General features: G+C 45.1%; 1 protein-coding gene across 1 annotated transcript in view; it reads right to left on the bottom strand.

The window, feature by feature from the left end:
* The window catches only part of SLC35F2 (solute carrier family 35 member F2), a 47,788-nt gene that overhangs the window by 2,273 nt on the left and 22,965 nt on the right, over nt 1-22,550 (bottom strand). Inside the window, exons 3-8 of the mRNA XM_077777425.1 lie at nt 15,790-15,965; nt 12,613-12,740; nt 7,563-7,722; nt 6,085-6,241; nt 5,260-5,312; nt 3,609-3,763 (exon numbers count right to left, since the gene is read on the bottom strand). Of these exons, the coding sequence (XP_077633551.1) occupies nt 3,609-3,763; nt 5,260-5,312; nt 6,085-6,241; nt 7,563-7,722; nt 12,613-12,740; nt 15,790-15,965 (829 nt within the window). The remainder of the gene's footprint in view (nt 1-3,608; nt 3,764-5,259; nt 5,313-6,084; nt 6,242-7,562; nt 7,723-12,612; nt 12,741-15,789; nt 15,966-22,550) is intronic.

The following is a 22,550-nucleotide window of genomic DNA, read 5'->3' as shown; positions in this document are numbered from 1 at the left end:
CAACAAGCAAACTCAACTTATGAATGGTCCTGCTAACCTGATTTTAAAGTAAAGAATGGGGGCATACTATTTTGTTCAAGCCAATAAATATTTTTCAACTAGCTTAGATTTCTTAGTATGCCCCAGAGAGTTCTAATGTCTAAAAAGAGTCCTAATAAGGAAGTAACAAAGAACAACAATAAGAAAACACAATGGGTTGGGCAAGGAGATGAGAGAGGAGAAAAAAACTAGATACACTCCTCAAGGTACAAGGAGGACCTAACCAGGTGTGTGAAGTGAGCGTTAAATGCATTGCTGGTCATCTCCTGCCTTAGGCTTCTGCGAGTCACTACCGGCTTCCATGTGTTAACTCTTTAAAGATGCTCAATTACTTCTTCACTTTAAGCCTTTAGAACTCTTTAAGGAATGGAATAGCCACAGCCCTCCGCAAAGTACAGAAGCCTTCACTAAATTCAGTGCAAAAGGCAATGACAAGGATGCAAAGTCCGTGATCATGTCAAGCTGAACACAAGAACCCGGTTTTAGTTCTGGGATCCAATACTCAGCATGACCCTCAACACACAACTGGTATTTAATAAATATTTGTTGGGGGAGAAAATGATACAAAGAATATTAGGGAAAGCTAAAGCTATCTAGAGTACCCTAAACTTTTAAAGGCAGCGTTATAAAACCAGTACTTATGCTTGCCTACAAAATGTTCACTGTTAACTGTGGGTAAACATACATAACTTGGTCAAAACATGTCTCATTTGCTTTGGTGGTTTTAAATGTTTAAAAGAAAAAGTAACTTGTTCCTCTTAAGAACCAGGTGATCAAATCAACTTCTCTTGGAGGGGTGAGACTCTGAGAGAATGGGGTAAGTCTCCTGAATTAAAGGCTCTTACTTTTACCTTTTTTCTTTTATTGAATTCTACCCTTTGTATCTGAATCTATTCAGGAAGTTTCTGGTGGCTCTTCTGGTCAGTAAGTATTTGCTCATGATCAATTCCAGAAGAGGCAGAAATTTTTAAACCTCTTTTTCAACTGTCAGTTTTTAAAAAATGAGAGCCAAAGTGGGGCACCTGGGTGGCTCAGTTTGTTGAGCATCCGACTTCGGCTCAGGTCATGATTTCATGGTTCGTGGGTTCAGGCCCCGTGCTGGGCTCTGTGCTGACAGCTCAGAGCCTGGAGCCTGCTTTGGATTCTGTGTCCCTCTCTCTCTGCCCCTCCCCCACTCATGCTCTCTCTCAAAAATAAATAAATAAACATAGGGGCGCCTGGGTGGATCAGTCGGTTGAGCATCCAACTTCGGCTCAAGTCATGATCTCAAGGATCGTGGGTTCAAGCCCTGCATCGAGCTCTGTGCTGACAGCTATCTCAGAGCCTGGAGCCTGCTTCAGATTCTGTATCTCCCTCTCTCTCTGACCCTCCCCTGCTCATGCTGTCTCTCTCTCTCTCTCAGAAATAAAGCATTAAAATTTTTTTAATAAAAAAAAGAATTTTTAAATAAAAATTAGAGCCAAAGTTATGTCAGATGCTACAATTGTAAAAAGTGGTGCTATATTGGGTGTATAATCCTGTCTCTAAAAACTGGTTGTACAACACTAGGTATCTTCGTTAAGTGCTGAATGCTTTTCCTCCTCTGTAATTTCCTCTCAAGATCACATCAGACCTGCTCTTTGCTCTACAAGCCTCAAAACGGCCTCTGACCAAAAGCAATCAAATCTGATCTAAGAGTGAGCTGCTAGACATGCAGAGACAAAGACATACAGCAGAAGAACTGGGAGGGAAAGTTAAAGTCCGCATGCTGCAAGTTTGAGCATAACAGTTTAAAGCTATATGATCCAAAAAATGACATACAGAAAGCCTTTTTCATATTAAAGTTAAGAGTAGTGAAAGAGGAAATATCTACATGAAGGGAACTTATAAGAGGTAGTGGCAGCTTTATTTTTACTTCAAAGCTTTTATTCCTTTAACCTTACTTCTTCCTTCCCACTTGAGTATTGTTTCACTCAGGAAACTTTACTTACTAAAAAGAAAAAAGCACAGGTGAGTGGGGCCATAAGAAACATACAACCTGCCAACTGCTAAGCTTAACTGCAGAATAAAAACACCATCACCCCCTAGTGGTGGCTGTGTGAAATGCAAGCACAGCATTACAACTCCCCTTCTTGCCCCTCTCTCCAACAACTCACTCACTTTGAAGGCCTACTTTGTAGCCCTTGGCAGTTGTTCTCATTTATTTTTTTAATGTTTGTTTATTTTTGAGAGAAGAGAGACAGAGAAAGAACTTGAGCAGGGGAGGGATGGAGAGAGACACAGAATCCAAAGCAGGTTCCAGGCTCTGGGCTGTCAGCACAAAGCCCGATACGGGGCTCAAACTCCTGAACCACCATATCATGACCTGAGTCGAAGTTGGACGCTTAACCGACTGAGCCACTCAGGCACCTCTACAATTGTTCTCATTAAAAAAAAAAAAAAAAAAAAAAAAAAAAAAATCTAGGTTTGTCAGATCACTTCTCTGATTCACTTTGACATGTGTTACTTTTTAATGATGCTACCAAGAAGCTCTAAATACACCTTCAGTTTTAGTTCAGGAATACCTTAACCAGCAAACCTATAAAGATAACAGCTAGCTCATGTTACATAGAACCTTGCAGGGCAACAATGGTTTATGCTTCTTTAAGCAGAAATTTCTGAGAACCCATGGAACGAGGCCTTGTGAGTTCACGGCCAATTCCTGGGAATACTGTAAATCAGTGCCAAACAATTTCTCCCTGGATACGAAATTCTACAAGGACAGAGAAATGTAGTTGTTGCCCCAAATGGAACTAAAATTATCAAGCAACAGCCAACATTGTAACTATCTGTTCTAATCACTGTGTTGGCAAGCCCCTCGGCCAGCACTTACTGAGGGTGTAACTAAGGACAGACGGATTTCCAGTGTAGCGGTTCTCAAAGTCTCAGGACCCTCGAGGGTACGCAAGCATCTTTCAGAAGTCTGTAACCTCAAAACTCTTGTTATAATATTAATAAGATGCCATCTGCCTGGAGTGCAAACTGTCCAGTGAAATTTTTTTTTTTTTAATGTTTTATTTATTTCTAGGAGAGAGAGAGAGAGAGAGACAGACAGTGTGAGCAGGGGAGGGTCAGAGAGAGAGGGAGTCACAGACTGAAACAGGCTCCAGGCTCTGAGCTGGCAGTCAGCACAGAGCCGACGCGGGGCTCGAACCCACGAACCGCGAGATCATGACCTAAGCGAAAGTCAGACAATTAACTGACTAAGCCACCCAGGCGCCCCCCAGTGAAATTTTTTTTTAACATTGATTCATTCTTTGCGAGAGAAAGGGACAGAGCATGAGCAGGGAAGGGGCAGAGAGCGAGGGAGACACAGAATCCAAAGCTAGCTCCAGGCTCTGAGCTGTCAGCATAGAGCCCGATGTGGGGCTCAAACTCAAGAACTGCGCAATCATGCCCCACGCTGAAGACAGGCGCTTAACCAACGGAGTCATCCAGGGGCCCTTGTCAGGTGAAGTTCTTGCCCCCCAAAATGAGGTTTAATTCTGGACCTAAAATATTAAAGAAAGCCTTACTTCTTTTAGACCAAGCAAGTGTTCCTATTTGCTTACCTTATAGCCAAACAGAAAGAGTCCAAAGAAAAGGCTGTAGAGGTCGGCTGTCAGGATGCCCAAGTTCACAGAAGTGGCACTGGTGACCTGAATCACCAGCGGCATAAAGCTGTACAGGCAAAACATACACAGGGCAAACGCCACAAACAGCAGGGCTGTAGGGGGAAAAAGAGTGAATATCTAATATCACAGGAAGAAATCAGAGGGCAAGGATGCTTTGAAGGCTTGGCTGCCATATAAAATTCCTGATCCTTTAACATACTATCTACAAAGTCCCCTATTAACTCTCAGCAGTGCTAAGGAAACACAGAAAGCTCTCGGGAAATATACAGTCATAACCAGATATGACCCAGAGGAAGGACTTCAAACCTGCAACAGGGCCTTAGATGGGGAAGGGCAAATCAACTGCCCATGTTGTGACCGGCTCCATGGCTCCAGCGACCCGCCTCGGCCACCCGCCCCAGGCAGAGGAATGCTGTGAGATGAGGTCAATAAAAGCAGAATCACGATTAAGAAAAATCACCCATTATCTTTTGTTTGCTTTTATCTGGTTCATCAGTTGGACATGATTTGTGTAACTAGATTCAGAATAGAGTATTTTTAGTCATCAAAGCAACGGTTAGGTCCATTACCTTTTGTTCATCTCATTAAATTCAATGCTCCCAGAAAGCACAGTACAACCAGCCTCTATCGGGCGGAGAGGGTGTGGGTGCCCACTGTCTAGCTTTGCGACCACTTCTTCAGTCTCGCCCCCATAGCTGACACACACCCACACACACCCACTCACACCCACTCACACCCTGGCAATCTAAGTTATTTAACTGAACTAAATTATCCAAGCACAGCATATGAACTTCTGTGGCATCTTATGGACTGTTTATAACTCTTTCCCACCCATAATTAAATAAGGTTGGAGCCTCTCCTGATCTTCCACCACTGTCTTCTTCTACATTACTCATTAGTCCAGGTGCCCAGGAATACCAGAGAGAAGCAATGGAAGGTGGTGGGTGATCACATGCCATCAGATTATTTGGGTTAATGTTTCACAAATTACATTAGGCAGTCGACCTTCCTTCACAAGAGCCTTGAGCCTTGAGGACTCAAGATACAGATCTAATTGAAAGGGATACAGATCTAACTGAAAGGGATTGTGACCAAAGGTCAGTCTTGTTCAGAATTCCTAGGACAGCAAAGCTATTCCTGAAGGTAAAGATTAAGAATGAACTCCTGGGGAAGGCTCATTTATAACTTCTCAGGGAAAACTCTACAGATCGCCGGAGCCCTCTGCGTACGGAATTACTCTGTAATTTTTTTTAAAAAAAAGGGCTAAATATTATGTAAATAAAGATATTTCTTGACACTTTTTTTTTGTCACTAAGAGGAAAAAGACATTGACCAAAAAAGGATAAACAGGGGCGCCTGGGTGGCTCAGTTGGTTAAGCATCTGACTTCGGCTCAAGTCATGATCTCGTAGTTCATGGGTTCAAGCCCTGTGTGAAGCTCTATGCTAACAGCTCAGAGGCTCCAGACTCTGTGTGTCCTTCTCTCTCTGCCCCTCTCCAACTCATGTTCTGTCTCTCTCTGTCTCTCAAAACTAAATAAATGTTAAAAAAAATTGTTTAAAAAAAAGGATGAACATCTATGAACATACCAATTTTCCAGTTCCACTGAATGCTGGCAATATCCTTACATTCAACGATCAATCTAGAATTAAAACAAAAGGTCACAGAGAGATCCACTTACTCATTTTCACTAGTTTATAAGCATTTTAGTTGCTATACGTCAGCTAAAATGAGGAATTACATTGATTCTTTATTGAGGGATTACATTGATTTTTAAATTTTTCTAAGTAGGTTTAATAAAAATGACACAGAATAAAAACCAAAGGAGCCCATAAACATATATGAAGCCTGTAGAAGGAGTTTTCAAATAGCAGTCAGCTACAGGAGGAAAACATGATAGTATGTCTTCCGTGTGAATAGGGAGATAATACTTTCCGGAAATCATTGAAAAATAAAGTCTTTCATGGTAATGCCTCTACCACAACTGTAAGCAGAAATCCCAAGCATCGTGCACTTGTAAGGAAATGAGGCATATTTTTTGCCATTTCTAGAATCTTCTAGGAGTGCTAGGTGGCTCAGTCGGTTAAGCGTCCAACTCTTGGCTTTGGTTCAGGTCATGATCACAGTCTTGAGTTTGAGCCCCACATCAGGCTCTGTGCTGACAGTGTGGAGCCGGCTTGGGATTCTCTCTCTCCCTCTCTCTCTGTCCCTCCCCATCTGCTCTCTCTTTCTCTCAAAACACATAAAAATAAATTTGAAAAAAAAAATAAAAGAATCTCCTCATAGATAGTTAGCAAGTCACTGGCTTCAGATGGGAATTTGGGCCAAATCAACAATGAGTGGTAGTAGCTGGAAAGTGATTCTGTGTGATACATGTGCTTCTTATGCTTGTAAGGGAAACTTTAGGCTCTTACAGCTGTATGCCGCTGATGATGGTTCCAAATAGGCCCACCATTCCTAAAAACTCCTTCCTGCTCAGCTTCTTCACGATGTACTCTTCACACACGTTAGAAACGGCATAGAGGGAGGCCCCAAGAAGGACCAAGATGTCCCCAATCAGCACGTCACTGCCTGCAGGAAGGACAAGGCACAAAACACAACACGGTGTCAACACAGGGGACCACCTCTAGCTTGCTTCTAGCAGTTTATCTGGTTCATGTTCATTTACATAATCCTTGACAGAAGGACAAACCCTGATTTCTAGAGGTTTACGGACTCTTTATTCTCCTCAATTTCTGGCACAATTCCGCTGTGGTTTTTTTCACAGTTCGACCCCTCAGAGACTACGAGACTGGAAGGTGGAGTCACATACCATAACATAAGGCCCCAGGAAATGATTCCATGACAGAGAAACTGATGGAATTTATGGGAGGGAATTAACTAAAAACTACAGGGAAGAAGGCTAGGAAGTCAAGGTTATTTTTTCTCAAGGACACAAAGTCACTTGGAGATTGGGTGAGTTCAGAGACTGCATTTTGATTTTATACCATCAGTTGCCTGAACTTTGACCCAAAGCATGTCCATGACCACATGTTCTCATCCACAGAGCCACTGAAAAAGAGGCCACTCATTCAGTGAACATTAAACTTCCTTTTGATTAAAAAAAAAAAAGTTATATGGAAACCAAACTTGACAGTAAACAATGAAAGAAAAAAAAACCCCAACAATCTACAGTAGCTTTTCCAGTAAACTAATCTCAATGTATGGGCCAAATGTAGATTATTGTGAATATGTCAAGAACTGTCTCTCTCATGAGACAAAACAAAACTATTTAGTGTGAAAAAAGACGCAAACACCGTGCACAGGTAGGAACATAAAAACTGCTTTGCACCCGCGCCTGGGCGGCTCAGTCAGTTGAGCATCTGACTTCAGCTCAGGTCATGATCTCATGGCTCGTGGGTTTGAGCCCCGCATCGGGCTCTGTGCTGACAGCTCAGAGCCTGGAGCCTATTTCCGATTCTGTGTCTCCCTTGCTCTCTGCCCCTCCCCCGCTTGTGCTCTCTTTCTCTATCAAAAATAAACAAATATTTTTTAAAAACCTGCTTTGTGGAAGTGGTTACAATAGCAGAAGCAAATAAATCTGTCTTTTATCATATGTCTTTGCAATGTAATAGCAAAAACATGAGGCGCCTGGGTGGCTCAGTCAACTGGGTGGCTCAGTCAGTTGAGAGTCTGGCTCTTGATTTCGGCTCAGGTCATGATCCCAGGGTTGTGGGATTGAACCTCGCGTTGGGCACCTCACTGAGCATGGCACTTGCCCTCTCTCCCTCCCTCTGCCCCTCCCCCCCGCTCACATTCTCTCTTTCTCTCTCTCAAAATAAGTTAAAAATTAAAAAAACAAAGCAAAAGTTTTTTCTGTGACTGAACCAGAAACAAAGTAGCACAGCCTCACCTGAATTGTCTTCCCTCCCTGAGAGAATGTCAGCACCGACCATTGTCCCCACGCCCAACAGACAGACGGCCACGGCGACAAAGTGGATCACTCTGTATCTCGCATAGAGAACAAACCACGAGAGCGCCATCAACACAGGAATCCCAAAGCAATCCAAAAGCTGCATGGAAGAAAAAACAACGTAAACCATCTCTCCTCAGCTAGAGGGTGGAGTCGGCACCTACTTACTACCAGCCAGGTACATTTCGTGTACATTTCGGGGATTTACCTGGCTTCCCTGCACTTACCTTTACCTGGAGTAGCTTGTCTAACCTTCCCAACTCTATGAGATGGAAACCGCATTGCCCATTTCACACAGGAGGAAAACCAAGGCACAGAGAGGTCACGTGAGCTGCCCCAAACCCACAGTTAGAAGCGGGAGACCAGGCGGCTGCCCCCAGGAATCCCTCCCGAAGCCTGTGCTGTACTTCTGTGTGTCCACCTGGGCTCACCCATAAGACCAGCAGGCAGAGCTGCTGCCCTCACGCACCTATTTGCCCAAGTCAACAAATACTTGCACACCTCACATGTGTGTGGGAGATGCTACGAGAGAGAACGAGAGAGACACGGCCTCAGGTGTGAGATACGGCCCTCAGGACACACGGAAAGCCAGACACGTAGAATAAGTAGTCACACAACCAGATATCTCACCGCAGTTGGGCCACGAGCTGCAGCAGAGAAGTACCAGTGACTGTCAGAAAGCCCGAAGACACCATCGCCCTGATGAAGTGTCCAGCACCCCCCCCACCCCGCCCCACAGCCTGGGGCAGACACCTGCTGACAGCAAANGCAGCAGAGAAGTACCAGTGACTGTCAGAAAGCCCGAAGACACCATCGCCCTGATGAAGTGTCCAGCACCCCCCCCACCCCGCCCCACAGTGTGGGGCAGACACCTGCTGACAGCAAATCCCCTGGCTCATCTTCACCGCATACTCCTCCATCACCTGTCAATGGTGGGTCCAAAAAATACTTGCCACACATCTGATATGGCCAGGCGGAAAGGCAGAGGGGGTGAACAGCACCAAAACCACGAAAATCCAAAATCAGTGGTAAGATAAAGAAAAAATGGGGGGGTTTATTCACTCAATTTTTGAGGTCCCAGATTTTGTGAACTGCATTCAAGGATAAAATATACGCCATATGCTATATATATATATAATACTCCTGAAACTGTTTTATAGCTCACCCTGTTTTTTTTTTTTTTTTCCTACCCTGTCACTGGTTTGCTCTGAACCTGTCTCATTTGGCACAAGACAGGTTCCTGTACCTCCAGCAGCCTGTCTGCTGCTCTCCACCATGGTTTAGTGACTGCCTTCCATGGCAATGTCCTCATTACCGGAGGCCGCCGTGCTGGGCGCAGGCATGGGCACTGCGCCTTGTTATTTATTCCAGCTGCAGAACGCTAATCCCCTAAGTGCTTTCCTGAGCCTGCCTGAGTAACAAATCATTACGCGACGCACATGGTAACAGGCTGGCCCGGAAGACACCGGCCGAATCCAGCCATGATGACTTAACAAAGTCTACACTAAATTCCTTAAACAAAAAAGGTAAAAAAGGTCACTCTCAAACACTTTCACAGGAGACTCCCTATCCTTAAATTGTGTCTTCAAATCTAACTTAAAATGGTCTGTTTTTTAACAATTTTTGGCAGGTAGTGAGTGGCCATATAAGGGAGCTGCCAAGGTGGTGCAGCCACTGACCGGCCGTGTGCTCCCCAGCGGGTCCCCCTCTGCGTCACAATACGAGAGAAAGAGATCAGATCGGATGATCTCACGGGTCCCGTCCCACCACAACGTTCCACGACCTCTCATCTCATACCTAGCACATTCAGCCATCTACCTACATCGATTCTCCATTCTACCATGTACTCTTGGTGATGGAAGTCTTCCCTGTGACACTTTCAGTCCCAAGAACCTATTTAATTTAATCTTTAAAAATTATTGTACAGCCACAGGAGGCAAGGTTCTAGGTAAGATGCTGGGGGAGGCAGAGGCACAAAAATGAGTTAGACTTTATTAGAAATACTTTACTAGAGATGGAGCACAGAGGAGAAAGTGAGACTGAATTAGGCCTTAGAGAATGGAAGACGGGGGGCTTCAAAAAGCACTGTGTTCTAGAAAGAATAGAGCTTGCACACAAGGAGAAGCTGGCTGACGGCGGGGAACGCTGTAAAGTGAGAAGAAACACAAACAACCTAGCCCCTGGGGTGCTGATGGCCATGTCGTGAGTACCATGTAAACCACTACATTATGGGTAGTAATCACAGAATCTTTTATTTTTTTAAACTTTATTATTTTTTAATTTTTTTCATTTATTTCTGACAGAGAGAGAGAGAGAGAGAGACAGAGTGAGCAGGGGAGGGTCAGAGAGAGAGGCAGACACAGAATCCGAAGCAGCTCCAGGCTCTGAGCTGTCAGCTCGACCCCACGAAGTGTAAGATCATGACCTGAGCCGAAGTCAGACGCTCAACCGAGCCACCCAGGTGCCCCACTCTTTGATTTTTTTAATGTTTACTCATTTTTGAGAGAGAGGAAAAAAAGTACGAGTGGGGTGGGGAGGGGGGAGGGGGGCAGAGAGAGAGGGAGGGACACAGAATCCGAAGCAGGCTCCAGGCTCTGAGCTGGCTGTGAGCACAGAGCCCGATGTGGGGCTCGAACCCATGCACCGCGAGATCAGGACCTGAGCCGAAGTTGGATGCTTAACCGACAGAGGCCCCCAGGCGCCCCTGTAATTATAGAATCTTTACAGGGAAGAGGTTCAGAGACCACATGGCCCCAACTCCCTCCTGTCACCCAGCCCACAGATTTACTCAAGCAGAGACTGGGCTGCAACGATCCCAGCGACAGACACCCTCTGAGGAGCAGGCAGCTGTAGTGGTCGGATGCCGGTCAGATGCCCTTCTCACACGGTACTCCTTGCAAGCACCAAAAGCAAACCCCTTTTGACAACCAAATGCTTAGGTTTTTCTAAGAGGCTAGAAATGAAGGAAAATATTTTAAATGGTAAAAGGCATGAACTTCAGTCACAAAGGCCCAACTGTAAGAGTTCCACTTGGCTGTGTTTAGACCTTGTATCAATTCAAAACTTGTTATCGTCAGTCGTCAAGAGATCAAAGTTTCTGAGAGCTCTAATCAAGTAATTAAATTGTGTCTGAGATTATAAGGCTAGACGTGACTAGCAAAAATGCCATCTTCTACACACTCATACCCTCATTACCCATAGCTGAAAGCACACTTAATCCTATTCGTGATGAATTTCACCTTTCAGGTAACTCCTGGTCTTAATTTTTATGAAATGCTGGGTTTTTTATGTGCCTCCTGTGGTATCCGTCTTAACCCATATTTCCCCAAGCCAGTCAAAAGCCAAAAAGTCTGAAGACAATCCTTAGCACAATTAGTACAATTGAACAGAAAATATTTAATAAGATGCATTCAGGTAATTATAGCATTTAATGTATATTCACATTGGAAAAATACTGAATTTTCATCAATCCTTATGTCTTCCAAATGAGATATATCTAATTTCACTTCTTTTTCCATGGTCCTAAAATGTGAAGATGAAATAAAAACATCTCTGTATTTTAGGAGCACCTGGGTGGCTCTGTCGGTTAAGCGTCTGACCTCTGCTCAGGCCATGATCTCATGGTTCATGGGTTTGAGTCCCATGTTGGGCTCTGTGCTAACAGCCAGCTCAGAGCCTGGAGCCTGCTTTAGATTCTGTGTCTCCATCTCTTTCTGCCCCTCCTCTGCTCATGCTCTCTCTCTCAAAAATAAATAAACATAAAAAAAGAACATTTCTGCATTTAAAATGGTGAGAAAACTGATGCATCAGAAAGTTATAAAACTAGGGGCACCTGGGTGGCTCAGCCAGTCGAACATCTGACTCAGGTCATGACCCCACAGTCATGGCACCGAGCCCCATGTCAGGTTCTGCAATGGGCGTGGAACCTTCTTGAGACTCCCTCTCTGACTCTCTCTCTCTCTCTCTGTCCCTCTGCCCTTCCCTCGCTTGCATGCACTCTCTCTGTCTCTCACTCTCTTTCTCTCTCAAAAACCAAAACAAAAACAAAAACATTACAAATCTACTAAACTGTGAAGTCTAAACCTGGCACCGGACTCTCCCTTTACAAACGATGCAGCTGTTCACACTGGTGAGTCGGCGTCAGCTGACAGCCCGTAGTCTGCTAACATCAGGCAGCTCCATCCGCCCCTCAACTCCACCAAAGTGAACAGTACTGCTCTGCGGGAACAGCTTTCTTTCAATCCATCAAGAATCAACCTAACAGGGGCGCCTGGGTGGCTTAGTCGGTTGGGCGTCCGACTTTCGCTTAGGTCATGATCTCGCCGTTCGTGGGTTCGAGCCCCGCGTCGGGCTCTGTGCTGACTGCCAGCTCAGAGCCTGGAGCCTGTTTCAGAGTCTGTGTCTCCCTCTCTCTCTGACCCTCCCCTGCTCACACTGTCTCTCTCTCTCTCCTAGAAATAAATAAAACATTAAAAAAAAAATCAACCTAACAAAGGAATAAGGATACCGCTTTTGAGTTTGGCTACGCAAGACGCTGAATCTCTGCGTAGCCCAGATGTCTACAGAGCTCCCTGCAACAAGTCCAATGGTCCCTTTGTCTGGAATATCGACTTTACTAGCAAACCTCCAAGTCTTCTGTAGCGCCCAAAGTATACCCACTTTATGTGCCAGGTTTCAGTAAACTTAAAACAGAACTCTTGTTAACATCACAGCATCAGTGGCCAACTAAATATTTATGCTTATTTTGGTATCAACTGTTCTACCATGTAGCCGCACTGGCAGGTTGTGAACTGATTACCTTGTATACGTTTTCACTAATTCAAGGAGATCTTACTCATTAGCACGTAAGCTCCACTAAAAAAACAGCATCCACCTGTGTTTAGACTTTCTGCAAGTGAACAGGTTTTCGATAAAGTTTGATTAGCACAAATGGGCTCCGCTTCTTTTCCTGAAGTTGAAAAATCCTCACTGGTCAGAGACTCCCCCTTACCTGGACACTGGTTAGAGTCGTATACTGGTATGCTCTGACGATCAGGTAGTTAGCTTCCACGTCTGCTAGTCCAAGCAGGATGTATTTCCACCATTTTCTCTTCAAGATGTACAGAAGGTTATCACTCCCTGGTTGAAAGAAATCTGGGTTGGCACATGTTACTTGAAAATGATACTAAGGGGATGCCTGGGTGGCTCAGTTGGTTAAGCGTCTGGCTCATGACTTTGGCTCAGGTCATGATCTCACGGTTCATGAGACTGAGCCCCATAGTGGGGTCTGCACTGAGGGTGTGGAGCCTGTTCAGGGTTCCCAGTCTCCCTCTCTGCCCCTCCTTCACTTGTGTGCTCTGTTTCTCACTCTCTCAAAATAAATACATAATACTTTTTTAAAGAAAGAAAAGAAAATATTACTATGCATGTTAATTTAGAGATTAAAGAGTCAAAGCAAATGTTCACTATGTATTTTGAATGTGGTGCTTCCTAATTTCCATTATTCAGAACCTAAATGCCTACAGTGACTCAGCAGAGTCAGGTAGATTTGTTTCTGTTAGGAGACCCAGGCTAAGGTGTCACCAGAGCCCAAGAGTTCAGAGAAAACACCAGAGAGAAAATAAGTAGGAGAAAACTGGTTAGATCTCCTTTCCTACCGTCACAGAAATATAACATCCAGATGTGGGCTTGGCTGCTGTCATTCCTGAAAAGCTACAGATTATCCTAAGAAATCAAAAGTTTTCTTACAAATCCACTGGTCATTTAATCCTTGCACTTGGTCATTCTTTTGGAAGAGATGTGCTTTCAAGAGACAATTAAGTCAGTGATATGTTTGGAAAAAAGACTTGGTGGCATCACTGAAGAAATTGCCCAAATTCTCCTTATTCAGGTCAACTGCAATTCACTTCTCTGCAGAATCTAGCAGGTGGGAGGCACACAGTCAGCACATACAGCAGAAGGTTTCATGGTAAGATAACCTGCAAGTAAGCATCTACCCAAAGAATTATCACTGAAGTCCAATTCGCAGGAACATCCTGAAAACAAAAAGTCAGTCTTACTCAACATAACACAGCTTGCAAGTCCCTGCTAACACCCCCGGGGGACCTCCCTGATGTGTCTATGAATCGCACTGACTTCCTTCAGGAGTTCAGAGCAGCTCACAGAGGAGTGAAGTCCGGGGCCAATTACCATGTGTCCAATTCAGCTTCCAACTCCTAATGTTCTTGCCAAGTTTGGTGCTTTCCCCTTATGATATTCCCCCCACAACTGGCTTCCGTTTTCTTTCAAAAAATAAGTCCCCTGTCCCGACACAGGAATACCACCGACCTGGTAAGGTTCATATTACGAGAGGATTAGCAAACACCAGTGATTTCAAGATGTGCCTTAAAATACCAAAAATGGAAGTACAGTCCGCTCTTGGTCTGGGTTACTCCTCATTTTCACATTCCTGGATTCAATCTCTTCTCCTTTGTTTGTTTTTTAAATTTATTTATTTATTCTGAGAGAGACAGAGACAGCACAAGTGGGGAGGGGCAGAGAGAGAGGGAGAGAGAGAATTCCAAGCAGGCTTCGCGCTGTCAGCACAGAGCCCGATGTGGGGCTTCCTCCTGAAGTCAGTGCGATTCATAAACACGTCAGGGAGGTCCCCCAAGGGGTGTGGGCAGGGCCCTTTCAAGCCATGTCCTGTTGAGTGGGAATGACTGTTTGCTCTCAGGACGTTCCCGAACCCACAAAACCATGAGATCATGACCTGAGCCGAAACCAAGAGCTGGACGCTTAACTGAGCCACCCACGTGTCCCTCGCACTCTCCTCTCTCAGGACGGATGTCTGTCATGACTAACAGCCCCTGGTGCAGAGAGTGGGCTCGGGGACAGGCTGCCTGGCTTGGAATCTGGCTCCACTAGTCACAACCGGCCATCATGAGCTGCGTGCCTCTGTTTCCTCACCTGCAAAGTGAGGATAACAGTAACATTCACTTTGCTTCCCTGGGAGGACTTAGTGACATAGCACGTAACAAAATGAGGTAAGCAATTCAAATGGTATCTGGACCAGATGTCAGTTAGAACCTTTCACATTTTTTGTGTAGCAGCTAAAAATCATAATTCTATAATGATTCTAAAACAACTTATGTGGGTGGGTTCAGTCAGGTAAGTGTCCAACTTCAGCTCAGGTTATGATCTCACAGTTCATGGGTTCGAGCGCCCCTGCATCGGGCTGTGTGTTGACAGCTCAGAGCCTGGAGCTGCTTCAGATTCTATGTCTTTCTCTCTCTGTTCCTCCCTCCTTGTGCTCACTCTCAAAAATAAACATTAAAAAAAATTAAAACAACTTAACCAGCCAGTAAGAAGGATGTTAATTCCTTCTCTCCCACTCTCTCTGCCCCTCCTCTACTCTCTCTCAAAATAAATAAATTAATATTTTTTAAAGGTGGGGGGAGCCTGAGTGGCTCAGTAGGTTAAGTGTCTTACTCTTGATTTTGGCTTAGGTCATGATCTCATGGTTCATGAGATCAAGCCTTACATCAGTCTGTCTGTCAGCATGGGATTCTCTCTCTCTCCCTCTCTCTCCCTCTCTCTGACCCTCCCCTGCTCTACTCTCTCTCTAAATAAACAAGCATTAAAAAAAAAAGATGTTAATTCCTTGCCAATTTGTCTTTCTCCCAACATAGACTTGATCTACACACAATGCATGCTTCAACATTCTCCATTTGGCTGGAAATGTGTATTTCGGAGAGTAGGCTCTTTTTATGGGCTTTTAATATTGTCTCTTAAATTTATCAACCACAGGAGGGAACAAATAAAACCTGACTCTTCATGGCACTTCCACTTTTTTTATTTTTATTTTTTTAAAGTCATCTCTACCTCCAACATGGGGCTCAAACTTACAACCCTGAGATCAAGAGTCCCATGCTTTATCAACTGAGCCAATCAGGTGTCCTGGAACTTTTTTACATTTCTTGTCAACTTCTACCGATACCGTTTGGTGCTACCTGCTCACAGAGTTACTATACGTAAATCTCCAGTCGCTATTTACATAGCATTCAGAGGGGCCCTCCTTTTCTAATAACTTTGACGAAAAAGTTTCCTGTTCTTGGTTTCACCTCGCATTTTATTTTTTAAGGACCTAGAAGCCAAACATTTTTATAAAGATAATTGGTCTAAAAGGCCGTTCTCACATTGGACCCACCTGACTGGAAAGCCAGCATCACCGTGTAAAACAGCAGCAGCAAGCAGTAGTTGATAAAGCTCTGAAGCATGGGCGTGTTCACTTTGTACTGCTCTGCCAGGTACTGGCTGGTAATGGCCGTCCCACATATGCACAAAGACAACATCTGACCCAGCGCGACTGTCTTCAAGATATTCCTGGAAAATGAAGGAGAAAATCGGAATAACTTGAAACTAAATTATACCTTTGCACATGTAACTGCACGCATGCACACGCTAAACACAAAGAAAAATGCAAATTATTTCAGATGGTTCTTTATTTCACTTTTTTGCTTACTTCCTAAATACAAAAACTAACGTGTTGTCTTTTGAGAAACTATGTCTTTTACTCTTTGACATTTCTGATCTCCCCTCGTTCCCCAAAGGTACATATTCCTCAACTTCACTGATCATTTTAGTGTTTTGTTTTTTTTTGTTTATTTGTTTTAGAGACAGACAGAGACAGAGCACAAACAGGGGAGGGGCAGAGAGAGGAGAAGACATTGAATCTGAAGCAGCTCCAGGCTCTGAGCTGTCAGCACAGAGCCCGACACGGGGTTCGAACTTGTGAACTGTAGGATCATGACCTGAGCCAAAGTCGGACGCTTAACCAACTGAGCCACCAAGGCCCCTAGATTGATCATTTTAGAGATCGTTTTGATGACTGAGCTGTGTCAGATTCTTTCTGAAGTGTGTGTGTGATTTTTTTAAAGCAACTTTAACTCTAGTTTTAAGTTCTTCCTATTCATTAAATGTTTACCTTTTTCTCCTCCTTTCTTTCTCCCAGAGACTTGATTTCTTCAACTAGAAGCAATGGCTTTCACTGTTGTCCGCATGCTTGAGTCACCGAGACTTTTAAATGCCAGCGTCCAGCTGCACCTGGGACCCACCACGCCATCACCTCTGGTGATGGGTCCCAGGCACCAGTGACATTCTCAGCTCCTGGGTGATCAGTCAAGGCTCAGAATCGCTGCTCTAGCGGCTGGCACTTCAGATCCATAGAATAAGATCCAGCCTCTGCAGGGACGCCTGGGTGGCTTAGTCGGTTAAGCATCCGACTTTCGCTTAGGTCATGATCTCGCGGTTCGTGGGTTCGAGCCCCGCGTCGGGCTCTGTGCTGCCTGCCAGCTCAGAGCCTGGAGCCTGTTTCAGTCTGTGACTCCCTCTCTCTCTGACCCTTCCCTGCTCACACTGTCTCTCTCTCTCTCTCTCTCCTAGAAATAAATAAAAATATTAAAAAAAAGAAAAAAAAAAAGATCCAGCCTCTGCCTTTTGACGTTTGAAAAAAGAGGCATCTTTACACCCAGGTCAGTGTCAATGGACGGTAGAGAACCACAAGAAACATGCCCCAGGGGTAGACAGTACAGAACCCAGCGGCCCTTTCAACCTCTGGACAAAGCGTTGAAAATGATGTCCGGGTTTCCTTCCCAGAGCAGACACGAGGCGGCTGCCCAGCTCAGGGAATACAGGGAGAGAAGCAGGGGTGGGCGAGGCGGGGAGGGAGTGCGCTTGGAGAGCAGTAGAGGTGGAGACGGCTGTACCATCAGAGGCAAAAACAGAGGGACACTTAGGGAGGCCTCTCCTGAGTCTCCGCTTCCCGGCATTTCTGTCCCGTGTAATCTCGTCTGAGTGTGGGTTAGGATCTGTGACTTGCTTCCACCCATTAGAACCCAGAACCAGTACTGGGATATCATCTCCACGGACATATTGCATGCGGTTATAACTTCCATCTTGCAAGTCAACTCTGCGACCCTCCTCGCTAGCTCTGATGAAGCGAGCTGCCGCGGACAGAGACCCACGTGGCAAGAACTGAGGTGTCCCGGCTCTGAGGCCGTCGGCCCACGGTCCGCCAGGAAAGGAATCCTGCCAACACGACCGTGAGCCGGCACGCAGACCCCTCCCTGCTGGGGGCTGCGGGTGGGTCTCCAGTCCTGGCCGACCCTGTGACTGCAGGCTCGTGAGAGACCCCAGAGCACAGGGCGGGGCTGAGCCACAGCCAGACGCCTGCTCCATAAAAACTGTGACAGCGAATGTATCTTATTTTAAGTTACTAAGTTGGTGGTAATTTGTTACACAGGAATAGATAAGAAACACAAAGGTGAAACTCTGGACTTGAGAAAGTTAGACCATAATCCGTTTTGTTCTCCACTACCCATCCAGTGCCTGGCACGTCATTGTCACTCAGTAAATACTTGTTGAACACGTGTCAGTGGATAAAGATAGAATCCTATGTGCCCAATTATATGGTGACTCCAAATATAAGACACTGCTCCACTTTCCCAGTGAAATGCAAGAGTCAGAGAAAGACTAGAAATTGTAAGTACCATGAGGGGACCCAGGGTGGCTCAGTGGGTTAAGTGTCTGACTCTTGATTTTGGCTCAGGTCATGATCTCATAGTCATGGGATCGAGCCCCGTGTATGGCTCTGGATGGACAGTGCAGAGCCTGCTTGGGATTCCCTCTCTCTCCCTCTCTGCCCTTCCCCTGCTCATGTGCTCTCTCTAAACAAGCAAACAAAAAAACAAACTTAAAAAAAAAAAAAGAGTACCATGATACAGAAGTGAAGAGTGGAAAACATTTTTAAGAGGAAAAGATCATCAACACCATAGTATCCACAGCTACGGAGAGAAGAGGTGGCATTGTGGTTAAAGAGACATAGCTGGATGGGCAAGCTGGAAGTCGCTTGTACCTTTGAAAGAAAGCTTTTTGCTCGTGGTAATGCCTAACATCAGACTCCAGTGGGCAGAGTGAATAAACTATTAGCAAGTAAATGTACCGAGCATAAATAGCTGTTTCTTAAAAATAATGAAAAGGAGGAAAGGAATAGGGAAAGAGTTTGAAGAATAAGCAGCAGTGTTGAAGACAGGTTTATCACCACCACCACCATCATCATCATCCATCATCATCATTCTCTTGTTAAAGGACCAAGGAAGCTTAAACATTCCTGGGAGATGAGCAGAAGGCAGTATGAGTAAAAACTTGAAGACTGACAAAAAAGAAATTGAAGAGACCATGAAGACAAATCCTGGAAGAATCAGGGACCTGGATGGAGAACACTGAAACTTTTGTTTAAAATTCTCTCTATATAAACCCTTCCTTCCAGAATTGCTCCAAGCAATGTAACAAATACGAAAAGTGCAGAAGACAGAATATCTGTTCTAAGAGTTTACAATGTATTTTTTCCTCTGGAATGTTTGTTTCAGTAATTTGCTACTAATCTCCCACCATCCTAGCGCAGGGCAGAAAGAGAAAGGGGATGTTTGCTGGGACAGTCAGCCCTAACCACACTAGTAGAGCTTGTGCGGTGTTTCAGGACAGGAAGGTAAAAAGGGAATGGGCGCTCTCTGTGCCTCAGAGGTTCAGAGTTTACCGGGGATACGCAGGTATGTAAACTAGGAATTCGGGCCCAGCATGACCAGGGCTGTCTCAGGCTAGTTTTAAAGACTTCAAGAGTTCACCAGACAAGCAGTCAGAAAAGGCATTCTAAGCAGAGAGGGCGGCATATACCAAGGCACAGAGCCCTAAAAAAGTATGGCACATTCAAGTGGGTTGGTTGGCATGGCTGCAAAGAGTGTGGGACAGTAAAATGGTGCAAATAAGGATGGAAAAGTCAAGAGTGGCCAGATCCAGAAGGGCCTTAGCTGTAATGCTCTGAGGTTGGTATCGTGTCTTGCTGGCGGTGACGAGGAGGGCAGTAACGTGACTAATAAGGCAGGAATTGTCCATTCCTGGGTCCCTAAACATGTCATAGCACAGAGCACCCAAACCTGACCCTTAATCCCTGACATGAAACCCAGTTAGAGAGGGAAAATGACAGAGGGAGGAGTCTAGAATCATACCCGGTTTCCAAGATCAGACAAGGGGATAGATCGCAATGCGGTTAATCAAGACCCCAAACAGCAGGAAAAGGCACATGTGGAGAGAAGAATAACACCATTCAGACATGCTGGATTTTGTTTCAGTTATGAGACAGTCAAGGAAAAATATCCAGTAGGCAGTTTGGAGCTGGGAAAAAGGATTGGGTTGCAGGAATAAATCTGAGAACCAAGAGCATGGAGATGGTAAATGAAGGTGCGACATGAGTGATGTTATGAAGACATAGCCCTAAAAAGTGAAAAGAGGGTAAACACTCTGGGAAACAGCAACACTAAGGGGCCGGGAGAGGAAGAGGAATTAGAAATGGGGATGAAGGGTCATGGCCAGAGAAGAGGGAAAGAACATTCTGGAAGCACAAGATGCCATGTCAAGGAGGAGGTTCTCGACTGCTGGGGCCGCGGCAAATTTCTCCGAACTTCTCCACCCTCCACAAATCCACTCCCCACTGGGTAGCAGGAGTCCATGATCGAGCTGCTAACATGATGGACCCGCCCACGCTTCCCGACACCTGTCTATGGTTCCCCTTTGCCCTTAGACGAAAGCCAAACTTGAAAATGGCCTGCAGAGCCACCCACCATCTGACCCCTGGCTCGCTTGCCTGTCTCATCTTGGACTCCTCTCACAGCTTTCATTTTCATGTGAAACCTCTACGGGATATTTAACATATAACAAAGCATATTGTGTAGCCAACATGTATTTATGTACCTACCAGGGAGCTCAGAAACTTAAATACTGGCAATGTCAACAGAGCCCCCTTGGGTTCTCCCCAATGTCAGCTCCCTGAGGTGACTTCTTCTTCCAGAACTTGGTACTTATCATCCCACGCATTTCCATAGATTTTAATATTTCTGTAAATATCCCTAAGCAATAAATAGTGTCATTTTGCTTCATTTTAAATTTTACAGAGACAGCATGAGGGGTATGTACACTTTTGCAACCCATTATTTGGATCAACACTGAGCATCATCCAAGTTGGTAGGTTGGTTGTGGTTCATTCCTTTCCACTACGTGACCATATCGCTTTATCCATTCCCTTCCTGATACGTAGGTTGTATCGCTATGCGTGTGCGCGTGCACGTATGCATGCACTCTTATGAATAAAGTCCCTACAAACATCCCTGTACACGCCTCCTGATGTACATATGTAAGAGTTTTCCTGGAGTTCAGCAAATTGGTGCAAATGGGTTGCTGATGTGCCAGGACAGAATCTCCTCAGGACTGGGGCCCCTGGGGGGCTCTGTCGGTTATGCGTCCAACTGTGGGTCTCGGCTCAGGTCATGATCCCAGAGTCATGGGATGGAGCCCTGCGTTGGGCTCTGTCCTAACAGCATGGAGCCTCCTTGGGATTCTCTATCACTCCCTCTCTGCCCCTCCACCCCCCAAAATAAATAAACACTTTAAAAAATCTCCTCAGGATGGCCTGATAGGAACTACTCAGAGTACCCTGCAGATAGAATGACTTCCTATTTGTTTCAGGAAGTTCAAAGGAATCATTTGGAGAAATCTCTAACAGTGGAATTGTTGCTCTTAGGGCAGAAGCATCAGTTTTACTTGTTTTGCTAGAATGTTCTTCAAAGGGTTCTATTACTTCATGCTGTTTACTCAGTTACTTTCAAAAGGAAGGAACTGAAGGCACCCCACTCTTCAAAGGGTAAGAATGAGATCAGTAACTGGCTAGATGGAAAAACATCTTTTAAGGCCACTGAAGGATATTTTCATCCAGGTGAGCACAGAGTTCAGGACTTGCTCCCGCTAAGGGCTACATTCTTTCTAGGAAGACTCTCCCTATCCCAGGCACGTGAGGCAAAATGGGTCTCAGGGTTCTGACCTGTTCCTCTTGTGCTCCCTTCTTTCTGAAGGAGATGCTGATTCTAGATTTTAGGCCGCTCTATCCTAGACAAAAGGAATTCGCTCCTTGGTCCATATAGCGAATTAGGAGTCTACAGAAATTAAGGGGCCAAAGCCAAAATGAGGAAAGATGTATTCATTTTGTGTCACTATGCCCAGCCTCATACCGCTCTCGGGTGAGGAAGGGATGTCAACAAAGAAATGGTTCCAATTTTCCTGCATTTCAGGGTTCGACTGGTGTCACTGTAGCCCACATTCTCAACACGATCCTCACAACCCTGAGAAAAGTGTGACCGCCCCCCGGTTCCCACTGAGGGAAATGACACGGATTCACCCACAGTCGTACGGGGAGGAGAAGGCAGGGGAGGTGAGGGCTCTCAGCTTTTAAAAGGTCAGGGCTTCAAATCTGCTTAAAGACACTGGGTGTTACATGGAAACCAACTTGACAATTAACTATAAAAAAAATTTTTTTTTAATTTGCTTAAAGCTCTTTCTCCTCACTCTCCTTCTCCCACATCCCTCTCTTCACCCTCCATCCCTTCTCCATTATGATTCTAGAACAGAGCTCATGTTAGGAAACCCCTTCTTGGAAGGACCCCTGCACCCCACCCTGTGGGGAAAGCAGTCCGGCCCCATCTCTCTCCTCCCAGGCTGAGGCCCCCCTTCCCTCCACAGCGGCGGGGAGCCTGTGTCAACACACAGGGCGCCAAAAAGCTAATCAAGTGGCCCATAACCTAACCGAAGGCAGAACATTTTTCACATCCCATAATGGACTCAAAAGCAATTGTAAATCTGAAATAAGTGAGAAGAAGAAGTCTGGAAGCACTAAGCCCTGTTCGCAAATTGACAGAATCCCTCTAGAAAGCTCACATTTGCAATCTAAAATGGCACAATGAAGCAAGCTGTCCTCCAACTATAAAGTATCACCGTCTTCTAAAAAAAAAAAAAGTCACAAATTGAGTATGGAGATTTAAAGTTACAGGAATGCACTCCTCTTGGCTCCAAAACATCATGACCTCA

Source organism: Crocuta crocuta, unplaced genomic scaffold (genome assembly GCF_008692635.1).
Source record: "Crocuta crocuta isolate KB4526 unplaced genomic scaffold, BGI_CrCroc_1.0 scaffold278, whole genome shotgun sequence".
NCBI classification, from domain to species: domain Eukaryota; kingdom Metazoa; phylum Chordata; class Mammalia; order Carnivora; family Hyaenidae; genus Crocuta; species Crocuta crocuta.
The sequence above is the reverse complement of the archived record's forward strand: the minus strand, read 5'-3'. Positions and strand labels throughout refer to the sequence as shown.